General features: G+C 37.7%; 2 protein-coding genes across 5 annotated transcripts in view; one reads left to right on the forward strand and one right to left on the reverse strand.

Annotated features, from left to right (window-relative positions):
• LOC125301608 (centromere protein P) overlaps positions 1-19,056 on the forward strand; it is a 124,131-nt gene that overhangs the window by 52,951 nt on the left and 52,124 nt on the right. For all 4 annotated transcript variants that reach the window (XM_048254236.1, XM_048254237.1, XM_048254234.1 and 1 more), the window contains exon 6: positions 734-830. In XM_048254236.1, coding sequence (XP_048110193.1) covers positions 734-830 — 97 coding nt within the window. The remainder of the gene's footprint in view (positions 1-733; positions 831-19,056) is intronic.
• ogna (osteoglycin, paralog a) lies at positions 3,418-13,421 on the reverse strand. Its single transcript, XM_048254238.1, has 6 exons — positions 13,103-13,421; positions 11,896-11,992; positions 10,841-11,005; positions 9,574-9,776; positions 9,293-9,385; positions 3,418-4,874 (listed from the first exon to the last, which is right to left on the reverse strand). The coding sequence occupies exons 1-6, from the start codon at positions 13,262-13,264 to the stop codon at positions 4,704-4,706; spliced, it is 891 nt and encodes a 296-aa protein (XP_048110195.1). The 5' UTR covers positions 13,265-13,421; the 3' UTR covers positions 3,418-4,703.

Consider the following 19,056-nt stretch of genomic DNA (forward strand, 5'->3'; position numbering starts at 1 on the left):
TTGCATTCTCCACATTTTTAGCTAAATCTTAATTTACCACATCAGCATTTTTGTCCAGTGCCTCGTGCCACTATTCACTCCTTCGTCTTCAACATTCCCTGTAGAATTCTCAATATTTTTGGCCTCGATGTGTCCAGTTACATAGTCTGTCTGTTCTTAGTCTTGGATTTTGTGAAATAAATTTCTAAATATCACCTGCTTGCTGCAGCTTCGGTCTGCACATCCTTTTAAAACCGCATCTTTTTCTCTCTCAAGCATTTAATCGGCTGCCGGCTTGTCTCTCCACATCGTCCAAAATGAAGAAAACATTGATTAAGCTGTCTACTGTCTACCTCTGTAAACCCTTATAACATGGACATGCGATGACTACTTTACAGTGAGCCACTCAAAACTTAAAAGGGAATACATAAGAAATGTTGAATAAAGCTAAATGTACATGAAGCTGCAGAATGTTCACTCATTCTTTATGCAGGGTCAGTTCTGCAGTCTCTTAAACACAACTTTTCCAGCATTTTGTTACCCCCGTCCCAACATTTTTTGAAACATGTTGCTGGTATCAAATTCAAAATGAACATATATTTTCCACAAAATAGTCAAATTTAAATAGTCAAATTTGATATGTTGTCTATGTCCTTTTTGCAACTAGATATGAATTTAAAAGATTTGCAGATTATTACATTTTGTTTTTATTTGCATTTAACGTTGTTTTTTTTAACGTATGTTTTTTTTTCAGAGTGGAAGAAACCAAAAGCCTTCTTCTGTTCTTCAAAACATTGAAGAGTTTCTGTGAGAACTGTGAGCACAGACGCAAAACATTCCAACACTTCAAGGTAATACTAATTTATATTCAGTAAGTCTTATACACTTGCTTGCGATGGTTGTTTAAGAGAAAACATGTTGTTGATACCATTCTTTTATACAAGGTAGAGGGTTATCCAGATTCAGATGCTGAAATTTGGTTTCACATACAGTACATGTAGATGGTTAATACACAGCATGACGAGGGAAAGGGTCTGCAGTCACTTGACTGCTCTTCTTGTGTACACCATTTTAATTCATCTTTAAGTCAAATGCGTAAGAATCTGGCCACCTTATGACAATGCCTGTGACAGTGACCCACACTGTTACCATGTTTAGGTTTAGGCTATATGTTGTTCTGCTGGTTTTTCTGCCAGTGATGTTTTATGATTTCGACTGCAGGTCCTGATTGATTTAGTCTGTGTAGTTGTGCTGGAGGCTCAAGAAGGGGCGTGTGCTCCTGGGTACCCAAATTGGCGAATTAGCTTTATAAGGAGTAGGCCTGGTTTTTCAATTAGGGAGGTCACCTGATCACATTAAATCCCTGTGGAGGGAGAAGGTGAGGTTAAAACCCAAATTAGCTGGATGTAGTAGATCGAGTAGGCAAGGCACTTGATGAAGCTGATTAGTAGAGATCTGTTGATTCCAAGATGTCACAATTCAGCCGAACACTGTCTCAAGCAGCACAGTGTTAATTGGATCGATAAGACACAGCACAGCATACACATACAGCCAACCTAAATTTGTAAGTTATTGTAGAGCTATGAATAAAAACACTTAACAATGTAGTAATGGGGTAATCCAGGAGTGTTGATAGGGGGTGTGAATCAACAGTTAATTATATGACCTTCTGGGAAAAAGATGCAATTTGGCATGTGTGCCAGGGGGAGGTATGAAAATGTGCAACTGCCACAGGACAGCCTCTCCTCACAATAAACATGTCTATGCTGGGGGGCAGCCATGGCCTACTGGTTAGCGCTTTGGACTTGTAACCGGAGGGTTGCCGGTTCGAACCCCGAGCAGTAGGCACGGCTGAAGTGCCCTTGAGCAAGGCACCTAACGCACTGTTATGCAGAGATACTGTGACAGAACGCTGGAGACTGTGCGCAAAGCAGGGCTATCATATTTCGTGTGGTGACTTTATTTGACACATTCCACTGCTGTGCAACTTCAATAAAGTGTCCCGCGCAGCATAATGTCTCTTCTCTTTACCGTTAGAGCATGTGAGTGCAGCCCCCACTGTTCACTGTAACTCCGAGGTAATTATGGTTACCCAGTGATGTCCAGTAGCCCCCAGTGAGAGCTGGTGCACGTTGTGAAGTTGTCGCTTTTGCATTCCTCTCATTTTCATCGTGTATTCTTCTTGTGATGGTGCGTCTTTAGGGAATCTCATAACTTCCGTCATTTGTTGCGATTCTTAGAATGTTTTGAAGACCGACGTCCTCCACAACACTAATCGGCCTGCAGTCTGTAGCTATCCACTTCGCTATGGCATTTGTTAGCTTCTCTTGCCTTTGTTTATCTATACTTTTCCCACACGCTGCATCTAACGTAGTCTGAAGCCTCCCGCCACTGTTTGTTTCATTGAATGATTTGCTGGTATCAACTGTGTGTTTTGCATTTAGGTGATATTTCCGACTTGAAGTACTCCGGTGATAAGAAAATGAAAGTTTGCAATGATTACAAAAAACTTTGCTTCTGCCGTCTGATTTGGAAAGAACTTTAAAATGAAAAAGCCCATGTAAAAGTTCGGTACCCTTCTCCATGTTTGTTGGTTTGTTTATCCGCCAATTTTTTTCTTTTCCTGTTCCTGTAAGTGCGGCAGCAAACGGCAACAGACTTTTACCAAATAAAGCCTGTGAGCAACAGACTTTTACGAAGAAATAATAAAAACTGCGTTAATACGCGATAAAATAATTGTCGGCGTTAATTGATTAATGAGTTAACGTGATAATAACGAGTTAACTTGCCCAGCCCTATCAATTTGAAATAAGTTAAATGTATTTTATTTTGTCACAACATCGATAGGACAGCATAAATGCTCATTCTGTCATTTGCCGTTCACTCACACATAACCACTTAGTTGTAACAAGTAGTCATAATCGCTCTTTATCGCTCGGTAAGCACAACAAAGCATGTAGCTGACTGCAGAACTGACCCTGCATAAAGAATGAGTGAACATTCTGCAGCTTCATGTACATTTAGCTTTATTTAACATTTCTTATGTATTCCCTTTTAAGTTTTGAGTGGCTCACTGTAAAGTAGTCATCGCATGTCCATGTTATAAGGGTTTACAGAGGTAGACAGTAGACCGCTTAATCAATGTTTAATATCAAAATCAGACCATATTCTATGCTGTGACGGCAATGTAAAGTCAGGAATCAAACAGCAAAGGCAATATGGAAATCATTCCATTATTTACTTGGACTGTGGGCATGTTATGACTGCAAATTTGGCCAACAAAATGGAATAATATTGACACACATTTTCCAGAATGGTGTGTGTATGTGTGTACACAAGTATACTCATCTTGTGTGGGATACAAGTGCTCTATTAAACTTAATGTGAAGTAGCCGCAATATTTTGCACAGTTATGTGCACAGATCACTCACCACAGAGTTAACTAAAACAGTTTTATTAAAATAATTAAGGATGCCATAAAACAATACAGACAATGCCTTTCTGTACAGCATACTTTGATAATTCACATAGGTAGTTAATCCTAGGTTAATACATTATTATAGCAAGATCAGATGCTCATATATTTAGAAAGAAAAAAATGTCAAACATGATGAAATGGTGGAGCAACAGCAACATTTTTTATACCATTGCCATGACTCAACTGTGTCTTTATTTATGTTTTAAAAGAAACACCCTCTCTGGTCTGGTGGTTTCGTGTTTTTTTTAACCATACTACACTTCTGTACCAGCTGTCTGTGAATGTGGAGTAGACTCCTTCATTGAAGCCACTGTATTTAATGGTAAAGGAGAAGACAAGTCTCAAGATGAAGGTGGCTATTGGGGGATTGCCTCCAAGCAAATATTTAGCCACATGTGATTGTTAACATTAGCAGCACTATCACATGAAAGTCTTGTGATACCAAATGGGACTGACTGTGCATGAGACACATTTGATGTGTTTATGTTGGGTGAGTATGGATGGCATATTCACCGATTTTTAAAGTAATGGGAGACTTGTCCACAAGTGTTCTCAGACAAACAAACTAACAAGCTTAACCATTACCTGTTTTGAATATAATATATTAAAATGGGTTGTATCATAAGTAAAACATTTCATTAGTGTTAAACAGATCTGTTTCAGGGACTAAACATGAAAATGTATTATTTTCAGATTATCACATGCATCTGTAGTAGCCATCAGAATAAGTGTTCATTTAGTAGAAAAATAATTCACTTAGAAGTGTAATATAACCACCTTGATTTATCTTCTCTATAGCCTACTGTTGTATCTGTCCCTTATTTTCTTTATTCCTACAATCAGTTTTAAATAGTTTTAATAAGTACAGTTAAAGTGAAGGAAATTCACAGAATTCTAAGAAAAGGGGAGAGTTTGACTCCATTTTTTTGGGAAGTCAATTATTACAAGAAGGATTTTATGTACAGTGGACACAAGTAATGATTCAATGTCAGTCATTGCTGAAAGCCAGTCTACAGACTGTAAAGATGAACTTAACTGGTACACAGAGACGAGCAAAAAGGCATTCAGAGAGCATTTGTGTGACTGGCACAACATGTTAGGGAAAATACCCAACCTTTGTTGTGAAATGTATAATTTAAGACTTTGAGTCACCTAATGCAAACAGAATCAGCCCATAACATGATACTTCTCAAGACTGGAGACATGTTTGCCACTTGCCACATACAGATTTTGGTTTTAATCATGCTCAATGGTATCGTCCAATTGGCAGTGACTTAAGGCAGGTAAAGCTGTTTGGGTACTGGGCCAGGTTGACTGGGTTTCCATCCAGTCGGATCTCATTCATGTTTGGTCGAATGTAGTAGGTATTGTTCCCTTTACAGAATGTGTCATCACTAATTGAGGAGATGTTGTTATTCTGTAAAGAAAGGAGAAGATTGTTAAATCTCAGTGAATTTATCTTGCAAAATATCTCAATATTGGTTACTATTGCATTGTGAAGCTGATGGCTTAATGAAATTTATGATGAAATTTATGCCTAGGTGCAGAGGTGGGCACAAATACATCAAAAACTGTTTTGTTACAGACTACAAATAATATACAAAATACTGATGTGAAAAATGTATTTCATTAAAATAGTTATTAGTTAGTTATTAGTTATTTGAAAATACAAAAATACCCACACAATAATCATGGAATACCAACTTGGAAAAAAAAAATTCAAGGCATATTATTGAAAACATATCCCAAAGAGACAAGAAATACTATTTCCTCATTGGCTGGTAGGGGGCTATTAATACTGTACATTGGGGCTCCTATGAATTAGATCTGGTAAAGAAAAGTCAATCAGTGTCCTATATCAATGTAAATAATGATTGAACTGACAACAAGCAGGCCTTCCAACAGTGGAATCAACAGTAACAAAGCAAACTACCCACTATCATTTTCCATAACCATTGAAAGTAGTACAACAAATTGAACAGGTCGGCCTCTTTTTAAACAGAACTGCATTTACCTTTTTGTGCTATAAATGCATGCCTATTGCCTACATTTATGACTGGCAACATGGGGGACAAACAGAATAACATCCTGTAAGGTGTTCCAATATACTGAATTAATTAACTTGGTGGAAAAAAAACTCCACTCCACTGTTTCACATCGGAGAGGTTTCCGTCTCCTCCATTATTTCCGCATATCAGAACACTTCGGCGGATGTTATCTCATATAAATCCTCATGTCAATAAGTGGTTTTAATACTGTCCTGTAGTGAGAATGCTTTTAGGTACTCAAGGTCATGGGGTCATGGTCATAAGGGGTCCATGTCCTAATGTTCTCCCTCAGTATTTTATCTGTATCAGTTTCATATTTTAGTCTTGTAGCCCTTGACACACCTGACAATTCAAGCTCTTGAAGTTAGTTACTTTTTTTCTTTCAACTTTCAAGTATGTTCTAAGGGGATGATAAACAGACAGATCTAATGCTTTTTAGTTGTCTACAGGGTGACCAAAAATGGGCACAAACAAAATAATTGGGTTTACACCCGATGTTGTCTTTGCAGAAGGGTAATAAAGTTGACCATTTTGGCTCCCTCAGTTGACTTTTTTTTTCTTTTAATTTTTTCCAACTTCAGACATGTCCAGAGGGGATCGTAAAAGACAAAAGTTGGATCTAACACTTTTAAGTTGGTCACAATTTGGCATACTACTGCAAGAAAAAGGTTAAAATGGGTTTACATTTCATGCTGTCCTTCCAAAAGTGTAATGAAATTGGCATTTTTATGGACAAATCGCTATTTAGGTCAACTTTTTGGGGGATGGTCTTTCAAGAAGGGTCTAAAGGCATATCTGTTCAACATGCACTTAGTTGATTAAGCGATTCTTATGCGTTATGGTTTGTATATTATAGAATTTGTTTAATTTCATTAGGCTATTGATTGAATTGACATTGTTGTTTATTATTGCCATTCTCCTTAATGTAGTCTTACCAACTTTTTAAATTGTTTACTGTTAAATGTAACTATTGTTGTTATTTGTATGTCACTTTGGACAAAAGTGTTTGCCAAATCCTTGCCATAACCATAACTTTAGAGCTGAATATAGGGAATTGCCCAAGGGATATCACCAGGCACCCTCCCTATTCTTATTGAGTAAACCCTTGGCAACAAGAAACAGTAAAGAAAAAAATTAAAACGACAAAACCAGATTCACCAAAACTCTGGCTCCTGGACTATGATAGCCTATTGTCATGGTTATAGGCAGAATATTTAAATGAGTGATGAAATTTTGGCTTGTTTGAGAAAAAAATGGCAGATTTTTCCTAAATATTTTAAGTATTTGAAATACTCTAAATACAATCCCTCAAAGTATTTTGTTACAAACTACATTCATTTTTTTCCAGTCCTGCAAAATACAAAGGACAAAATATGCTTAAGTAATCAAATACATATAAATACAAATACATCTAATTAAAATACTGCCCATGTACTGCCCTAGGTGGTGACCTCTCCTTGTTTCAGATGGTTCATTCAGCTGGTGAAGAACCATATGAGCTGTTACTGACAGCTAGCTTTTGTTCTCCATCTTTGAGAAGGCATGTTATGCAAGCAACTGAATGTGTTACATTAAGAGTTTGGGTCATGGATTAGACTGCTGTGTTGCCTTTGTAGTGTTATTCATGTTGTGGTGTTGATGTCCTTAAATGGCTCTGTATTGTGAACAATATTTCTCTATTTAAAGTTGCTGTATGAATAATATAATTTTTAGTCTGGCATACACCAAACCAAATTTCAATTGTGAATTGGCCTGGACCCTCTCAGTTCACTTTTGAATAATGCATTAATACATGTGTATCTTTCATATAGGTTATGGAAGATATAGAGCCTAGAAGATGCAGAAGTCAGTTTTCCTTTATGACATGATGGGATTAGCTCCATTATCAAATTGAACAAACTACAAATCCAGATTACGAAAGATAAAAAGCCTAAAAACTAAATATAGTAAAAATTAAATATAGACTATCTATCTAATGTTTTCCCAGGTGGTGACTTGGGTCCAATCTGAATTCCCACAACCTGAGTAGTCTTCTTCCTTCATCTGAATTTGTTAGGTTACACCTTAGTCAAATAATCCCGGCCTGACTCAGGTTATTGGTGTGAAAGGGTAACGCGGTGCTTCATGGTCATGAGTAGGTAGGCTATGCACAATATCGGCGGCCGATATATTATTGGCCGATAAAAAACAGAATTTAGGCCGATAAGAGCTTGGTTGTATACTTCTTCCTCAAAATAAGGTCAGCTGTGTGGATGCATTTCACCATTCTAACAAGATCTGCGTCAAATCTCTGCAGCCCAAAATTCTCTCGTGAATGATCCTCTGTTTAACCTTAGTTAACCTAAGCAGAGTGGAGCCTACCCAGAGCGAATTGCCTTCTTACCGCGCTAGTTGGGGAGACGAATACAGTCCAAGGAGTTGAAGCTTTATTCAATTACCCGCAGTTGAAACTATAGCCTACATAAGTTTCCCTCACAAACTCTGATTTAGTCGCTAGCTTTTTCCCAGCTTCTAGCCGTTTATCTGTGTGTTTACTATATGAAAACGATTCACACACTGTTGGCCACTCATTCATAACTCACTAACGTCACGTTCACTTAAATGAGCCACACATTAGGCCTACTGTAGGCTACTGCTATTTTGTTGACTGCTGTATCGTAACACCTCCAATTATCACCCATTTTGTTCGAAAATTCTAAAACAACGATGTTCTTTAATACTTCAAAATAACATTTGATAAATGAACCTTACAATTTTCAGTAGCCATAGGTGTGTAGGTTTGAACAAAATCCTGGTTTGGTTCTTACCGGGGCTTTTACTGCCTGAAATATTCGATTTTGTTTACCGCTCTCGGAGGTTAGAGCTGGCCTGGTGGGTCGTCTATTCACAACCTTTCTCACAGCACATCAACGGTTAGTCCGAGAATTCTTGTCGCAATTCAAAATTCCACTGGAGCTCCAAGCGGATTTGTACACGCAGCTTTAGGCTACAAAACTGTTTACAGCTCTTCGAGTCACGGTAAAATGTAATTTTTGGTACATAGCTAATTTAGATACACTTATGGTGTGGGTGCTTGCGTTTCTTTAGGAATCAGCCGTCTTGGTTTGTATATAAATGAATAGTAAGTGACATATACGTAAGAGGACGGAAACACGGGACTAGTGGTAATAAAAAAAAAAAACAATGCTTGAACATTCTATTTGGTTCCCAATCTACTTCCTCTGCATTAAGATAACATATGGAATGTTAAAACGGAAGCCTTGTGGGGCCAACTATGATGCTGATAATGGAACTCTCTTGAAAGGGTCGTTCCGATACCATTGAGGACTATTATGAGTTCTATCCGTCATTGGTGGTAGGTAAAATTACTGCAATTAAACAAATTAAATGCTTATTAAATGTTGTCCCCAATACATTTTTCAATTTTTTTTTTTTCCAAGAGTGATATTATCGCTTATTGTATCGGTATTGGCCACAACAAACCGATAAATATCAATTATCGCTATCGGCCCTAAATTTCCATTTTGGTGCATCTCTAGTCATGAGCAGTTAAACTCATGCTGCAGATATTTGAGTTCTTTGGACATCCTGCTGTGCTTGACCGCTTGGAACGGGTAAATTTACAGCACTGAGTAAGGATGACTGTTTAATGTTAGATGTCCTGTGTTTTCAAAGGTGATGGACTATTGGAGAGGCCATATTCTGTCATGTCCTATTTAATTTGCTCCTTCATTTATCAGCCTACACCTAATGATTTGGGCTGAGGGATTTCTTGGGATTTACTTACCTGCAGGTGCAGTATGCGTACAGTTTCTGGAATCTGGGGCACTGCCTCCAGTTCATTGTGAGCAAGGAAAAGATTCACTATCTTGGTCAACTTCTGTTGTGATACGGAAAACAAAACAACAATGAATGTAATGAACAACAGCACACTAAATAATGTTTTAAATGAATACAGTTGAATAATTGAACACACATGTAGATTAGCTCTGACAATGCAATAACAAGATGAATAGTTTTGTCCTAGAGATATAACTATTTCTCGTTGTGCAAGTCATGGCACCCTACCTTGAAAGCATTGGCCTTGACACCCTTGGTCTTAAGGTGGTTGTGATTAGCATTGAAGGAGATCAACTTGGCAGGCAGCATTGGAAGCTTTACCAACTGATTCTCAGCCAGTGACAGATCTTCTAGAAGAGTAAGCTTTAAAAAAGCACCATCCTCAATCTCAGAAATGAGGTTTCCAGTAAGGTCAATCCTTCTCAAAGTGACTGCAAGACAAAGACATGTTGATGATCAAGTTAACTTATGGAACCAAGATAAAGAATTAATTAATCTAAGCAATGTTTATGCTTGATGTGTGTTATTCTTTAAAGGGACACCAGGCAAGCCTGATGCTTTTTCTCTACAAAACTCCCCTTCGCTCGGTCTGAAGCTCTTTTCCTTTTCTTTACGTCTTCTGTCAAGGGTTTTCGCTGTTTCTTCGCCGGCTCTGCCATTATGCACACGTTTGCAACAATCTCTAGCATTTCGTTAGCCTGTCTCTATGCCGTAAACTGATCCTGCTTCAGTCGGCGGGTAGGATACACCAAACTTGCAAGTGGGATATTCTTCCTACAGGCAGTAAGGGCGGGCGAGAGAGCCTTCATTCGCCCCGTAATGAGTCATTTAACCATATACCGACTTACAAAGATGATTAATTAACACGAAAACGTTGCCTGGTGTCCCTTTAATCTTTCATGTAGGGCCATTGTCAGTTGTTGGTTACTCAGTCAGGCCATTCTTAGTCAAATACAATGCCAAAAAATCAATGACAACTAATTTCAGTGAGAAACGTTTTAGTCATTTCTTTGGCAAAAATATGAATCCAAGCAAACATGGCGACTGCTTTTTATCTTTCAGCATTTTCTTGTGACAAGTGAGCAAGTATAGATGTTTGTGAAACACTTAATTTTTGTCACCATTCTCTGTCTGTTTGCAATCACATTCTCTTTATTAACAGTAAATAGAAAATCGTGTGTCCACTGATTATCAGGATGTGGATGTAACATAAGCTATTGTGATTGCCAATGGGCCATGTTCACCTGATTCCATGTCATAGTTTCAAATTTACTGAATCAAATGTACAAGCTTGTTCAGTATGCTTTCTAATACTGAGGTATTTTATGCTAATAATGTGCAAGGTGTAATGTTTTTTTTTTATGTCTGTGTAGTATCTAAGAGCTGTAGTTGAGTGGTCACTCAGCAACTGTAGGATGACATAAGAGAAATGTGCAGTGGTGTCTTAATTTTTCCAGAGATTTATGTCAGGCTAAGAGGATGCTGCAAAGCTCACCAATATCCTCAAAGTCTTTGGCTGTAATCTTCTTGATCTTATTGTAGCGTGCATAGAGGTAGGCAGTCTCCTTGGGCAAGGCTGGCACAGAGGTCATGTCAGGTACTACCTCCTCACAGTACACTGATCCAGTGAGGCACACACAGAGCAGACATGTGGGCAGATCTGAAATGGAAAGCCAGCTCCTGTCAGTTGTGTCTTATGCCATTATTCTCTATTCAGATGCTAGCCTATATATTTGCAATCCTCAGTTTATTTTTCTTTCCAGTTTTAGAAGTAGTATTGTTATGGATACAGCGACATCGAGATAAGCATAAGGTGTCATACTCACACTCACCAAAACTCTCTTCTTGCATTAGATTATATGACACTAAAGGCCGCGGTCATAGGGTGTTGTCATTTTTTTTTTGGCCTATCAGATTGTATGATTATTTTAATAACCAGAGAAGAAAAGAATAAAACCTGTCTTCCAGTTCGTTGCATTTTTATGCTAGTCTAATAATAGTTTTTTTTGTGGTGGAAATATCAGTATCTGTACTCAGGATCGGCTAGTACTGTACACTTGCAGTGACATCAATAAGTATTACATTAACATTAAAATGAACAGTTTATAGTAAAGTCATGTGGTCTAAATAAAAAAAAAAAAACATTAATCAATAGCCCATATAGAATTACAGAATAATATCAATAACCATACATAAACTGCTACTCTATAAGGAGAATGAATTAGCTAGAAACAAGGTAAACATATGTCGGAAATACTCATATTCCGTTTGAAAAAAAAAATGGTATGTGCATCCCTATGTATTGTCTGTGCTGCAGGATTTATTATAATTCACTGTTTCTGTAGCTGTTGAATTTACAACACTGCTGACAGAAGAGTGCGATCATATCTGCTGGTTTTATCGTACAAAGCCAAACCAGTTTGTACTTATCCTCACATACGTGCTGCAGCAGTGGATGCTTCTTATAACATACTTTTTTCACTAGGAACACTAATCTATAGCGCACACACCTCATAAATCACCCTGGCAAGGGCCTCAGAACTACTTTACCATCAGCTGTGCCTGGTGCAGTGTCCTCTGCAGCGTCAGCCGGCAAGAAAACGGAGTCAGAGTCGTAGTCGGAGTCCGTTACAGTGGTCACATCTCTCTGTGGTTTTAGATAAAATTGAAATTGGTATACAGTACATGGCATTGAGGAGAGGTGATATACTGTAGCTGCAGTACATCAGTTCAGCAGTTTCCAATAGATCTTTCTAAAGGCAGACTTGAGTTACTCCTCAGGAACCCTCATTTATGTATTTTGGTCTCTTTCTGGCCCTCACAGTCCATAACCTGTGATGAATGGGAAATGGTAATTTGGTGGACTGCAGTGGAGTTGAGTGTGGGTCTGGGCACCTGTTGGATGACCCTCTCTGTGTCAGGGTTCTAAGCTCTGACCTCTGGGTTGGATTGCAGTTTAAACTCAGCTGGAGAATTCTGTAGCCAGAGGAATGTCTTTCACTGCCCAGTAGTCTCTTGTGCTGACTAATCAGAATCAGCCCAGACAAAACTCAGCCAACTGCTGAATGCCTCATGGGTGGGATGGCTTAAGAATGGAAGAAATCAGACCCAGCCATGAACGGTCTAAATCAGTTGTGTTTATATTTGCACAAAATGTCTGGACCGACATGAGGAACCAATCTGAAAATACAATGAAAATAAACAACTACACCTAAAGAGTTCGTGCAAGCATAAACGCCAGATACCTTGCTCCAGATGAAACACATTTTATACAGCATGTTGAAAATTGTCAGTGTTACTGATTGTATCATGCAAAATGTTCATTTCATTCACATATTCATTTTAGTCTATGTATAACAAAATACATGTATTTTTTGTCTTCAGCTATTCATTTATTTTGCATCAGTAACATCTGTTCTTTTTCTACTCAGTTTTTTGCCTCATTCTGTCTCGAAGATCTATGTATTCTTAAAAAAATATAAATGTATAGATACAGATTCTGCCTTGCACATCAAATTTGCAATCATTTACACCATTATCGTTTGCAAATTATCCACAATTTGATTTCTGCAGCTACTAAAAGACTAAAAGAACAAGTTAATTCTACCAAACTAGAAAATGGCTTGATGGTAATACTCACAAGAACAGTTTGCTTTTCAGATTTTCAAGATGATCTAAAAGATGTTTGAATTTAAATACATATTAATTCTTCTAAAAATATGTGAATTAGCTGTTATTAATGCAAAAGAGAATGTACCTTAAACCTCGACTCCAAGTAGGCGTCTTCATTAAGTTGTATATCCTTTCTGGAATGTGCACCATGGTAGTGTTGCCTTGCCGATGCTGAGAGAACCCACGGAGCAAATATAAAGGTGAAAAACATGGATCTCATTATGTTTGCCATCTTGTCCACAAGCATGTAGACGTGCTTGCTGTTGTGTTGGAGTGCAAGACGGCAGTGCAGGCTATTTTCTTTGTGCCTGGGAGTAAAATGTGATCTGTCAAATCAGTATTTAAAGCCTGTACGAGTAGCTGCCAGGGGATTCTTAAGCTGGAGTTTATGGAACAGACTTTAACCCCTTGCATGCTGGGCGGTTACATCAAACTGGTCATTTTCTCTGGATTCTTTTTTGTGTGTGTATGTGTGTGTGAGGGGCGGAGGGGGGTGTCATTAAACTAGTGCACTAGTGCTGTTACAAAAACTGCCCCTTAAAACACAGAAGACTAATAATACAGCTTGTTTGCTGTACTCTACAGCTTTTATTGATACACATTTAGCATTGTGAAGTGTTACAAGTGGTACAATTTATGCCAGCTGGACAGAACAACATTAACAATTGGCTTTAAGTCGGCAAATCCTTAGGTACTGGAATAAAACTAGTGATGATTTAGAATTGTTGTTCAGTTGTATGAAAGATTGTATCTGTATTCCATGCATTAAATGGATTTTCCAAATGCTGCCTAATCTTTCTAATCTTTCTAATCGGATGAAATTGGCTTTTAATATGTTCACTGTGTTTTCATAATCAGTCTAATTCTGGCAAAATCTCGGTAGTTAACTGGAAAGGTACTTTTATTCCCAGACACCTGTGTGTGAGGTGTGGGTGTGTTTGTCTGTGGTCTGTCTTTTTTTTTTTGGATAGGTTTTATTCACTTGTGTTTTTTCTAACAGCTGTATGTGATATACTGTATATTGGTTTACATTGCATTCACCCATTCTCTTCAGGTGAAGGGGTGAATGAAATTCAACATGGAAGTTATAAATTAATTATAAATGAAAATGGCTGGTGACCCTTCCCCAAAGCCAGACCAAGATATTTTGTAATACAGAATTTGACATTTTTTTGGTTATCTTACTGTCAAGTAAAGTGTTACCTATCTTTTTACTGTGTGAACAATAAGCCTAAGGAATAAACCTTTAAGGAATGGAAACAACAAGTGACCTGAAACTGAGCAGTATTACAGGTGTGTTAGCAATTATCAGAATGTGTAAAAATGTACGGTTCTGGGAACATTGCCAACAACTGGAAAATGTTTTTACTGTGTTAATTTTCTGTAGTACATTGCCCTGTCAGGGTGGTATTTCAATGCATGGCTGGAGTCAAAAGCTATAAAACATCTGTAGGTGCACCAGGTTAGCACTATAACCTTCAAGACTTTCTAGTGGCATATTGTTGGTGTTCATTGCAAGTGCTTAAAGTGGACAGGAAATGTTAAAGCTAAAATAATCAGTTCATATCTAACAACATTCTGTAAGAATAACTAAACTCCATGATACATGGGTCTCAAGTTAATAGCCTTGGCCCATTGCATAGATTTGCTACGCATAGTCAAAGCAAGTTTTTTGGGAGTTTGGCAGTCCTGGAGTGATTTGCATTTGAATAAACCATATGATCCATATATCACTTATGTTTGTTCACATTTAGACCAAATATTGTGTACCTGTTGGGACACCAATTCATTGACAAATGACAAGATGTCTATGTGACTCAGAGGCAGACATAACAGATTAGATTTGTTCTGTGTTTTTGATCTGTGTAGCACCTTGATGCATTTGTTAAGTGTCTGTCAGCACTCACACTTTAAATCCAATTTTGGTTTGCAAACTCCAGTATTTCATGTTTCATTTGAGGAATGCATGAAGAGAGATGAATACAGACACAAGGCCTAAATATCACTTATTATACAGAAATAAATATTTAATCTGACATTATTTGACAATCTGTCTCTTTTATGTGACTAATATCGAAAGTTATATAATGTCTGTTATGGTCTGTCAAGTCAGTCAAGCCTGACTGGACACAAGAGACCACACAGAGTTAAAGAATTGTGGAGGCTGTACATCATTTATCTATTGGAAAAATAAAACATGAAGCCAGGACCGATAATCAATGTCTTAGAAATGCTTGCTTTATTAAATACTGAAATGGTATTGGACAATTGATGCATCGCAATGCGAAAGCAAACAATGCTGATTTGTTGCAGAAAAATAGATCAGTTTAATGGGTTCCTTTGCTCATCTACTACACCCTTACAAACAGTCAAAGATATTAAGGTTCAAATTCTCCCATTCATGCATAAGTCCTTTTTTACGCTCTTCCAGTTAAGCACTTTTGAGTTACGCAAATTCTCCCATTTGCACTTCTGTCCATCATCAACAAAGCCCAATTTGATTGGTCCAAACAGCCCTGGTTCAGGCATAGTTGCTTCACAAAGGAGCAAGTCCAAACTGAACTTCCCGACCTCAAATGTTGTGGACGGGGCTAAGTTCGGCTGGCTTCCAGACTATGTGATATGAAAGCCGCTCTCATAATATTAATTTATCTCCTCAATGCTCACAAAGTTGTAGACTGACACCTGCAGTTTCGAATATAGTAGGCCTATGAGAGACTGGCATACCAATACCAGCCACTATTAGAAACAAATCAAAGACAGGAGATGAATTACAGTGTAGGATTATGACGGTTTGAGAACAGGATGATTATTGCGGCTCAACGATAGTGCAGGCATCTGCAAGTGTATGGATGACTTCGGTGAAGTTGGAAAAAAATGGACAGATTAGAACGAAGTAGGCTATAGGATGATGCCTTACTACAAGATGAAGCTGCACTGCTGGGAAGCTGCAGTATCCAAAAGAGGTGAGAATTAGCAGCAACTCTCTTAAAGCTCTTTTCCATCACTTATTGATATCTCTGAGTTTTACTAAAATTGAGAGAATTATTTATCATTTATGTTTTTCTGTTTAATAATATATCCTCATACCTAAAGTGATGTCGGGAAATATGCACCTTGTGACACTGTAATGGGGGGAAAACAATGCAATTTCGGCACGTTAAGCACCAAATTTGATACTGGAATGTTATTTTGTAAAGTTCTTTGAACATGTAGCCTACATGTAGATAGAACTAGGCCTACTGCTGGCATCAAGCAATATGCTGTTTCACCTTGTAGTGACGCTCAACCTTAATACAGCCCTCAGAAGTGCTTAGCAGAAAATGTGTGCAAGTCAATGGCAGAATTCTGCATAAAGGTTGCTTACATACGTAAGAAACTCCCAGATTTTGGTGTAGTTCCTCCCAAAGGGCTTAACTACCTTCATGGCGCGTAAATGACAGACTTAAGTTAAGAGCAGAATGCACATAGGGTGAAAAGCACTTAGTAACACTTTTTTTTTTTAATTAGGCACATGGGAGAATTTGCCCTAGGTGAATAAAAGGTAAACTTACAGATAGGTGTATTGAATCATACTCTATGAAGAGAAGCCTACTGCTTTTTGTTCAATGTTTTGGGTTCAACAATATCTGCAAGAGCCTCCACCATGCACAGTCAGTACTGTATATCATGCCCACCCCCCAACATAGAAAGGAATACTTAGTAACATGGTATACACATGGTTTTAAAGTAAATGAAAAAGTAGTCAAGAGAATTGCGCTGTCATTGGATTATGTGAGCATTAGGTACATGCTTAGTATTCTCTGGATAGTGTAAATTATTCTCTCCAGTGGCTCAGTTGGAACATCTGGCCGGTGGATGACGAGGGCACAAATGGTACCAACTATAATAATCTATGTCATGTTGTCCTTTTACCTCATGTGCTTTTCTTGGTACTGGGCAACAGTAAACAGGAGGCTATGTCCAAAGTGAAAGTTGAAAATATGTTAGTCAGTCTTCAATCTCAGCAGCTATTCTAACAGTTTATGAAATATGGCTGTTTGAACAGGAAGTGGTTTACTTGTATAGATGCATTTTTCTCTTCTTTGCTAAATGTGCAGTTAAAATCAGTAAGACTTGATGAGTTGCATGTGACCATATGGTGACCACATCTGTTTTTGGCTGTTGTTTTGAAGCTCACTGCAGCCAATCCTTCAAGTGGTGGCTTAAATAACAAGTTAAAGCCCTTGCAATGGTTTGATTACACATTTTCCATTGCATTAAATAACAATTATATTACATTACATGACCATGATATATCATCATCATATACACACACACATTATATTTCTAGTTTGTATTTCAATCAAGGACATTTCTATCAACATGTTTGTTGTGGTACTGCTGAATAGGGGTGCACGATTCAGCAAATGTCTCGAGCCAATGGCTGAAGATTCGATTCAAAATTGATTTTAGATTCAAAAGCGATTCTCGATTCAAAAATATATAGTTACTTTTCCCATATGATTGAAGTAGACACATAATTTAAAAGAAAAGAAACAACCAAATGAAATGTAATTTAATATGGAACACATGGGAAATCTATATTTTTCATTCTGTCCACTCACAGATGGCCTTTAAATGATGACATCTGATGAATTTTATGGCAACTATTGATAAATTAAGATACATACAGTATATTTCATACATTATAGCATATTACTATACAGCCTATGAGACCTAAGGAAAATTAATTTATATAGGAGAAAAGTAGCCTACGCAAGACTAAACCATAGAAAGGGCTAAAATAGTATCTATGTTACTATGATAATAGCTATCATGATAATTTTGTCAACAATGACGTTGAACCATGGATTTGTTTTGTTAATAACCTAAACCAACATAAAATTATAATTTTGACTACATTATTTAGTAAAGGCCTAATTGATGATAATATATAACCTGCCCCTAATAGTCCTCTGGGGCGATATACAAAATACAGGGAATCATGTTATAGCCTACTTACTGATACTGATGCTGATTGGAGAGGATGCAGCTTGAAGGTTGTTGATATTTCAGTTCAAAATGGAATCAAATAACACCTCTCCCTCTCCACCCAAAGTAACATTGTAGGTCCTACACCTCTCCTGCTAAATTAAAATTGTAGGCCCTAACTGTTTTCCTACTGCACCAGGATTTTACAATTTTTACAAGTGTACACACTAAGTGGAAAGCAAGGATTAAAATGCAGACTGCGATTTTAAATGGGTGACTTTTTATCTATCAGCACAATGCTAAATTAGGCTATGTTTTCTCTAAGAATTCAGCTCAATATTACTACAAGACTGGTGTTTTAACAAGCATGCCAGGAGCATAACAAGCATGGCAAGCATGGGGCACCAGGTTCACGGAGGTGTAGAGCTGTACAAATGTGAAATGACAGTGTTAGCTAAACTATGTACTGAGGTAGACAGGCTTTGTGATTAAAACTATATGAAAACCAATAGTCTGCCACTCACTCACTGCCTACACACGACAGAAATTAAAATTCAATATCAGCATCATGAGGTTGTTATCATTATCGAAAATCCCAACAGGGCGAACCCGACGCAAAGCCAAAACGACAAACAAACAAAAAGAAACTTCATAAATGATGTCTTGTTGGCCTTTACCGTTTCATGTAGCCTGACGTCGTCATACTAAATTCTAGTTTGAATTTGAGTCTGATACTGCTCCATTGGGATGTGATTATGGGGCGTGTTTCAACCGATACAGGGGGGAAATGCATCTGTACTCAATTGGATAGACCTAACCAATTAGAGCAACGAAATACTGCAGCTTGTCATGAGTTGTAAGAAGAACACCTTGACATTGACGCCTTGACATTGTTTTTTGGTAATTTTTTTTAAAGTTGTTGCGCTATCAATATCTTGTACAACACCCAATAGCGAAATGTAAGACCACGAAATACGTAGCAGGCCAGGCTATTCAGAAAAAAACATTCATTCATTTTTAAAAATAATTCCGTTCACACCGATGCTAAAAACAGCTGGGGAAAGG

This window comes from Alosa alosa, chromosome 10 (assembly GCF_017589495.1).
Source record: "Alosa alosa isolate M-15738 ecotype Scorff River chromosome 10, AALO_Geno_1.1, whole genome shotgun sequence".
Taxonomy (NCBI): domain Eukaryota; kingdom Metazoa; phylum Chordata; class Actinopteri; order Clupeiformes; family Clupeidae; genus Alosa; species Alosa alosa.